This window comes from Vombatus ursinus, unplaced genomic scaffold, assembly GCF_900497805.2.
Source record: "Vombatus ursinus unplaced genomic scaffold, bare-nosed wombat genome assembly UNPS02014789.1, whole genome shotgun sequence".
Classification (NCBI taxonomy): domain Eukaryota; kingdom Metazoa; phylum Chordata; class Mammalia; order Diprotodontia; family Vombatidae; genus Vombatus; species Vombatus ursinus.
In genome coordinates, this window is record NW_020954567.1 from 8,544,213 (window position 1) to 8,552,789 (window position 8,577).

The following is an 8,577-nucleotide window of genomic DNA, read 5'->3' on the forward strand; positions in this document are numbered from 1 at the left end:
GAATTGAGGGGTCAGGGAAGATATTTCCACCAACCGATGGAAACAATTACTCTTCCCCACCCAGCTACCTCCCTTAATCATTCACTGTCTAGCTGCCAGCAACAAAAGGCCCTCATACCTTGGGGCTCTGTGGTGATTGTCCCAACTGGGCAAATTCAGCAACTATCTGTGCTCATAGATCTTAATCTTGTCATCCCTTTAGTCATCTTCATTGCTTCGGCCTCCTAACTTCATGCCTGCAAGTTTACGTGCCCATATGTGTTCAATTATCTTGCTAGCATGAAGGACAAACTTCTAAATGCATTGAAGAGCTAGCATATGTTATTCTGTTATTCTTCCCAAAATTTCTCTCTCTCTCTCTCTCTTACACACACACACACACACACACACACACTCACACTCACGCTCACACTCACAGTCTTTGTAAATACATTCTGTTCCTCTTATTAAGTCCTCACTGAATGTTCCTTCTAGTTTCTATGACTTGGCTATTCGTTTTCCTAACACAAACACATTACTGTAGGGGTCCACGTGCTTTGGATACTTGATGAGTAGCATGAGAATCAAAAGTGCTACAGAATCTACCTCCTCTTAGAAAAATTGTATAATTAATAAGTTCTTTATAAACAGTTGTGCACAGACAGGAGCACTGGCAGCATTAGAAATCAGGGAACATATATACAAACTCTTTCAGTGTGAAGGATAGTGTTCATTCCTTAAAAACAAGCAAAAACCTTTTTTTCCCCTTAAGGTTGTGGGGACTGGGGAGATAGGCTTGTGGTTTCATTGGCGTAAGAGCCTAGGCTCATATATCTGGGCTGGAAAAGATCTCAGAGCCCATCTGTTTTAACCTCCTTATTTTACAGAGGAGGAAACTGATGCCCAGAATGGCTAAGTGAATCAATTGCCTAAGGTCACAATCCTGGTAGTAATTATTATTATTATTATTATTATTAACTAACATTTATTTAGTGCTTACTGTGTGCCAGGCACTGTGCTAGGCACTTTACTCTTATAGCTCATTTGGTGGAATTTCCCTCTCACAATGTAGATCAATATATGCTCTACCCCTTTAAGTCTTAGCAAGCTGCTGTGGCTACCGCAAGATGAAATGACTTGCCCAGGTTCACAAAGCCAGTGTGTGTCAGGAGCAGAGCTTTCAATCCTTCCTGACTCCCAGACTGACTTGCTCTCCACTAAACTCCAGGTGCCTCTCCTGCTAATTCTTTTTTAGATTCACATTAGCTACAGACAGATTTAATTTGAGCATATTGCCATTTTTGCTCAAAAGTCACTATTTTAGCTTTTGACTCATGAACCCTTCCTTCCTTCATGCCCCTACTAGGGTTCATGGAAAGGAACCCTTAGTAGGTATATGAAGGTGGTAGTGGGTTGGGGGAGGGGTGTCTCTCTCAAGGTTCTTTCTTGAATCTCTTTAATCACGGGCAGTTTGGTTACTATGCACCACCCCCAGCTCCTTAGATTTTTTTGTGAGTTGGTGATCTGGGCTCCTGGGGACTTTAATAGAAGTCACATGTCTAAGCCCTTTCAAGTTGTTCTTGTAAAACCCAGGAACAAACATTGATGTTGGATTGAATTGAGGGACCCAAGCTGCTTTTATACAAAGATTAGACCAAATCAGAAAAAGTACCATGAAACCTGTGAGTGTTTTTCACTTCTGAGGATAAGCCTGTCCAGATCCTTTTGGGCTTCTTATCAAAATACCAGCTCTTCTTTTCATCAAAGATCATAAAAAGTAGGGCAAACTCTCGCATGTCTATGGGCCTGTTGCTTTCTTTATGGAGCGTTCCTTTTCGGCAGATCAGAAGGGGGCCTATTAGGCCTGAATGGATATCTTTTTCCTGGAAGACAATAAGAGCATATTTCATTTTTTCCCCTTCATCAAGACTGCAGAATTGTGTTTTCTTTCTCTACTCCTCTGAAATTCACTGACAAAGAGAGTCAGAAAGGCACTTAATAGCAGCCCAAGGCTTGAGCCCTATCACTTCATTCATACTATTTCCTACTTCTCTAAATGAAAAAGTTTCTTCAATATGAAGGCCTTCTTCTAAAGAAAGAGTTAGAAAGTCTAACTGTGACTTGAGGTGTTTTTAAATGAAATGTCTTTTTCAGGCAGTGATGCTGGCACAGAGACAAGTGAATGAAAAACTCTGCATCCTCTCTAGCGCCCATGATTCCCTCTGCCATTTGGAAACCAATATGGTGCTCACCATAGGGAGACTATTTTCTTAACCCCAAATCAGAACACACGCAAAAATACTAGCCAGCATTTGTATCTCACTTTAAGGCTTACAAAGCATTTTAAATGCGTTATTTCACTTGGTCCTTATTTCAACTCTGTGAAGTAGGTGTTAATATTATTTCCATTTTAAGGATGAAGAAACTGAAGCTGTTAAGTGACTTGCCCAGTGTCACACAGCTAACATCTGAGGCAGGATTCAAACCTGGGCCTTCTTGACTTCAAGTCCAACCCTCTCTCCCTGGGCTCTCTAGAAATTTTATGATCTGAGAAAGGATTGTTTGTTTGTTTAAAGGGAAGATGGGAGAGAACATTTGAAATTAGGGCTGTTCAAATTGAGGAATTATGGCCTCTGCACTTGGGCACATTGCCTATATTCTCTAGGCCACAATCCTCACCTAGAGTGTGAAGGAACACGGTACCCACTCCTCCTTCATAGAGGAAAACAAGTCTTGTGAACTCTATAGGAATAATGGTCTTTCCCATTCCCAAAGGTGAAGTTAATAGATGGGATTATCAAGCCAGCAACCTTTAGTCACCTAAGTTGGAGGAGTTCCTTACCGGATTCACAGCTGAATAGTAGGCCCAAGCTCGGCAGGCAGACCCAGCATTTTCTGGGCCGGATCGTTCTGTCGCGTGCCATACGTAAGTATAACTGCCATTGGGCTGAATGGCATTGTCATCCTGATACCATTCTGGGGAATCATCTTCATAACTCTTTCCTTCTGATGATTTTTCATAGGAAAGCCCATGAGCATGAAGAGAATATGGCCTGGAAGCTAGATTTTTAAAACGAACCTAGAAGTATGAAAAAGGAAAAGAAAAGAAACCAGGTAAATGCACATCACTATAAGAGAATCTCTCTCTTTCTAAGGAGAAATGAGACAAAAAAGGATTAAACAATCAATTTAGACCAGTTGATTTACATGATTAGAGAGAGCTTCTTTACTTGGAGTTCCTTACACCAATGACATTGTAGGTATGGACTCCAAAGTTATTTTTTCTTGGAAAAAATAATTCTTTCCTATATTCTTTTTTTTTTTTGCTTCCTATATTCTTTTTTGGGGGTGTGTGTGGTAAGAAGTGGTATTAATAAATCAGGGGATAAGCAAATTGGGGGTAGGAGAGGAGAGTACTTCTGGTTTGCTTATAGGTGGATGGCAGGGCTAAGAAGGTGGGGAAGTTTAGAGGCTATCTAAACAGCATTAAGCAGATACTTTAAAACATCAGACACAAAATCCTTAACTTTAATTATTTATTGTTCACTTATTCCAGTCATGTCTAATTCTCCATGACCCCATCTGGAGTTTTCTTGGCAAAGATATTGGAATGGTTTGCCATTTTCTTCTCCAGATCATTTTACAGATGAGGAAACTGAGGCAAATGGGGTTAAGTGACCTGCCCAAGGTCACACAGCTTCTAATGCTGGATCTGGACTCATGAAGATGAGTCTTTCTGATTTCAGGCTCAGCACTCTACCCATTGTATCACCTAGCTGCTCATAACTTTAGTTATAGGCACACTCTATATAAACCTACCATAGAAATTCAATTCATTTTATTACTTTAATTCAGTTCCATAGACAGTGAGGCAACACAGGAGAGTGGAAAGACCACTGAACTTGGAATGTGACCTTGGACAAGTTGTTCAGTATCTCTCAGCCTTAGTCTCCTCATCTTTAAAGTGGGGGTAAATTATGTGAGTTATATTATATAACACTATACTTAAGAGATGGTTTGGTGTAGTGTGTGTAGAGGTGGCCTCAAAGCCAGGAAGACCTGGGTTCAAATCTTTGCCTCTGAAACATACTAGCTGGGTGACCCTGAGTAAGCTACTTAACCTCTCTGTGCTGTAGGCAACTCTAAGACTGAAAGTTGCAGAGAAGATAGCTACCTATATTGCTGGAGGGGACTCCCCCTCCAGAAGTGCTCTGTACTAATGAAATCAGAGATCCAGTTCCTATCCTTATCCTTATTATTATTATTATTATTATTATTATTCCTGTCTCATTTACAGATGAGGAAACTGAGGCTCAGTGAAGATTAAGTGACTGGTTCATAACATATAACTCTTAATTCTATGGAGGCAGGTCTCATAGCTAAACCTTCTAATCCCAAGTCAAATGTTCTTCTCTCCAGGCCACATGGACTTTGATAAACCATGGACAACATCCTTTCACACTTTTGACTTTGCAACTATCATATACCTTCAGAAACCCCCCTAACTTTGATAGTAACGACTCACATTTGTATTGTGTTTTCCTCACAGTAATCTGGTGAAGTAGAAGGGAAAATATAACTATACCCATTTTACAGATGAGAAAACAGGTTCAGGGAAGTGAAGTGACTTCCCAGGGTTCACACAGATAGCAAAGGGCAGAGCGGTTACTCAAACTCAGGGTCTTCTGACTGGCCTTCCCATGCTCTTTCCACACCACCCTTCTTCCTCTCTTGTAGTTGTTGTTCAGATGTTTCAGTCATGTCTGACTCTTTGTGACCCTATTTGGGATTTTCTTGGCAAAGATACTGGAGTGGTTTGCCACTTCCTTTTCCAACTCATTTTACAGATGAGGAAACTGAGGCAAACAAACAGGTTTAAGTGACTTGGCCTAGGGTCATACAGCTAGTTAAGTATCTGAGACTGAATTTGAACTCGGGTCTTTGTGACTCCAGGCCCGGCACTCTATCCACTGTTCCACTTACCTGCCCCTGCCTCTCTTAGCAATGCTTAAAACTTGGCTTACTTGGATCACATCATCCACCTCAGCCCTGATTACAGGACCAAGGATGCCAAGGTGCTCTTCATTCTCTCCCTCAGGATCAGGCATTGTAAAGGTGCTGTCCAGGTATTTCCGAAAAATCACTTTCTTATACACGGTGTTCCCTATGGTATCATCAGCATCATCAGCCTTCCTCATGCTGACAAGTTGGGAAAGAAAAGATAATAAGGAAGAAAATATTAGAAAATGTTAGAAAAACTACATTCATAAAAGTTTCTCCCCCCCCCCAAAAAAATCCTTGTAAAATCCTGCATTTTTCCAGGTGACTCAAGCTAATACATAGATTTACATCATGTTCATATCAACATAAGGCATAATTTTTTAAAAACCAAAGATGGCTTGTATAAAACCTAAGATATTATTTTTCAATGTATGTCTGTCTATGTAACTTTTTTTCTTTTCAAAGAGAGCTCATTTTAGAGATGTGCCTAGTATTGGGGGAAAACCTATTTTTAGCAGATTGGCACACAGCTCTTCCTGAGAAAAGTAGGCAAATACACAGTAGCTCATTGCTATTGTGCAGACCTTGAGGTAGATTTTGGTGGCATCCTTATTTTAGGTCCCTGGCAGAATAAAAATTCTCACCCTAAAAGAAGCCACTCATCTCCCTCTTTATTTTTCTCCTTGAAATGGCCAAGCACCATCTCAACCTTCCCCAAAAGGGCAGAACTAAATTGAATGGGTAGAAATTGTGGAAAGGCCAATTTTCAGTTTGGTTTAAGTCAATATTTCCTAACAAACAGAGCTTGGTGGCATAGAGAAAGGAGACTTTCCTAAGGGAAGGGCATGTTGAGTAGACCCTTTTGGGAGGACTTATCTTGTAATTTCTTTCTTCACCACAGTTCTCATCTATATCCCTGGTTTCTCTACTTACCTATCACCTGGTCTACCTCAATAGCCCTCTAATTGGTCTCCCAGTCTCTCTGGTCTTTCTTCACACCAATCCATTTTTCATATAGCTGCCAAGGTGATTTTCCTTAAGTACACGTCTGACCACCCTTAATCAATAAACTCCAGTGATTCCCTATTAGCTTCAGGATTAAATATAAACTCCTGTGTTTGGCATATAAAGTGTTTCACAACCTGGTCCCTTCCTATCTTTCCAGGTTTTTTGTTTTTGTTTTATTCTTTATGCCCTTCTATACATTGTCCAATCCAGTAATACTAGACTGTTTCTCCATGTGCTGTTTGTTACACATGACTCTTCATCTTCCATCTTTGTATCTTTGCACGGAATTTCCTTCATGCCTGGAATAGGCTCTCTTCTTACTTTTCCTCAACCCCACCCCCACCCCCACCTCTGCTTCTCTCAAGATTCAGCTCAAATGCCACTTTCTGGAGGATGTCTTTCACAGTCCCCCTGAGATGCTGATTTGGTTTGCTTCTTGTCCTCAATTCTCAAAAAGGATCAAAATGGCATCACTATGTTAGGTCAAGGTACAGTGTGTTCATCTGTGGCTGATCAGACCAACATGAACTCAGAAGGCTCTACCACAGGTTGGGCACAAGCAGTTCTTATGAACATTTGGAGTGGACTTGTCTCTAAATGTGTGCATCTTTTCTTTGAGATGTTAACACCTTGCCCTCTGAGCTTACCTTCTACCTACACTGTATGTATCTTATATGTACTTATTTATTTACATATTGTCTTCCCCTTCCCCCTTAGAAAGTGAGCTCCCTGAGGACAGGAACTGTTTTTGCTTTTTCTTTGTGTTCCTAGCACTTAACACAGTGCCTTGTACATAGTGGGTACCTGATAAATGTTTGATTTACTGATAATAATCACTAACATTTCTAAAGCCGATATATGAGGAGACAGATAAGAATGGCACAGCTAAGAAGATGGGATGGGGTTATGATCTGCAATGGGGGAGGAAATGCCTATATTAGTAAAATCATTAAATGCTTCCTTTCAAGGTAGAACATCTCTATTCTAATGGTGACCTTCAGGACTCAGCCTCTATCCAAAGAAATGGCTGATGCAGGAATTTCAGGCACCACAGGAGATCAGTCCATGGAGAGCTCCTGCCTATTCTTATAAGACTTTGGTTCGGCCCTCTTCAGAGATGTCCAACTAGTCATTCCAAAGATTCATATTCCCATTGTACCTTAGTGGGCCAATGTAAATCAGACCACTATATTAAGCCCTACACATCTGAAATCTGATCAAAGTTCTCACTTCCTTCCCTATTTTCCTTTCCTGGGGTGCTTCATATACAGAGAAATGTTTGTAAAATGATTTGAAAAATTTAAAGCCTTTAAAAAACTTAAAGTGTAAATGTCAGCTATTACTTAGCCAAATAAGCTGTAGTTTCATTGCTATAAAATTGGAACATTTGTGAGGAAAGTGCTTTGTAAACTTATAAAACTAAGAACTTTTAATATGCACTGGCTTTTAAAAATTGAGCTGGTGTTCCTGCTGTTTGTCACTGGTATCTTAAGAATTTTTAACTGAATTCATGATGTTACTGAACAGGACTGCACTGGATTCCAATAGATCTGTAATTTCATTGACATGAGTGTTCTCTCCAACCCATCCTGTGAAACTCTTGTTCATGTCCTTCTACAGGTTCACCACAGGAAGTCTATCCACTGTGCTGAGGACCTTCCTTACATTCTCTTGAATACCAGTGGAACATGCAGGCTACTCAGTCATCATCCCTTATTCTAACCATATGAAGGGTCCACTGTATAGTAAACCAAATAAAATCCCTTTGTTTGTCACTGGAAAAGAATAAAAGGGGCCTGTGACTGAGATCAGAAGTAGCCCTTTCATCACTAGAGAATAGCAGAGGTGTAGGGTATAAAAGGAAGTTTTCCAAACCTTTTTGAGAATTTTGAATAATCCCAAAGTACTTCCTCAGCAGCAATGTAGTAATTTTTTCTATTTCCTTGGTAGCTTCGGAGATACCATGCTGCAATGTTGTCAGGGTTTCGGAGTGAGCTTGTATCTGTCCTTCTATCTGTTTGATAAGGATCGTCATAGTGTACATACGTGTCTTCAACATAATCATCATCATTTTCATTGTCTTTGTTGTCCTGCCCCGGAATATACTCAACATAATTCCCATCAGCTCTGGTAAGGCCCACTATAATTGCTGGATTAAATTGTCTCGGTCTCAATGTGACATTGTTTCTGGGTGGAGGTGATTGGGATGTTGATTCAAAGACAGGAGAGGAGGGTACATGACTAGGGTCTGGAGGAAAGTTCTCACTGGACTCTGGAGTAGGGACTATCTGACCAGCCTCTGGTAGAAAACAGGTCTGATTCAGATCCAAAGTAGAGGAAGGCCAATCGAGATCTGGAGGGAAGGATTCTTCATACAGGTCTGAAGGGAAGATTGTGTCATAGAGATTGGGAGGAAAGAATGCTTCATAGGGATCTGAAGGGGGAGTTGTTTCATAGACACCTGGAGAGAAGGATGCTTCATAGGGGTCTGAAGGAGGAGCTGTCTCATAGACACCTGGAAAGAAAGATGCTTCAGAGGGGTCTGAAGGGGAAGTTGTCTCATAGACACCTGGAGAGAAGGATGCTTCA

At 40.7% G+C, this 8,577-nt stretch overlaps 1 protein-coding gene across 5 annotated transcripts in view; it reads right to left on the reverse strand.

Moving 5' to 3' along the window:
• The window catches only part of F5 (coagulation factor V), a 79,434-nt gene that overhangs the window by 24,687 nt on the left and 46,170 nt on the right, over nt 1-8,577 (reverse strand). For 3 of the 5 annotated variants that reach the window (XM_027868574.1, XM_027868572.1, XM_027868570.1), the window contains exons 14-17: nt 7,864-8,557; nt 5,004-5,178; nt 2,822-3,058; nt 1,652-1,862 (exon numbers count right to left, since the gene is read on the reverse strand). In XM_027868574.1, coding sequence (XP_027724375.1) covers nt 1,652-1,862; nt 2,822-3,058; nt 5,004-5,178; nt 7,864-8,557 — 1,317 coding nt within the window. Of the gene's footprint in view, nt 1-1,651; nt 1,863-2,821; nt 3,059-5,003; nt 5,179-7,863 lie in introns of all 5 variants that reach the window. The other 2 variants (XM_027868575.1, XM_027868573.1) reach the window with 2 other exon arrangements.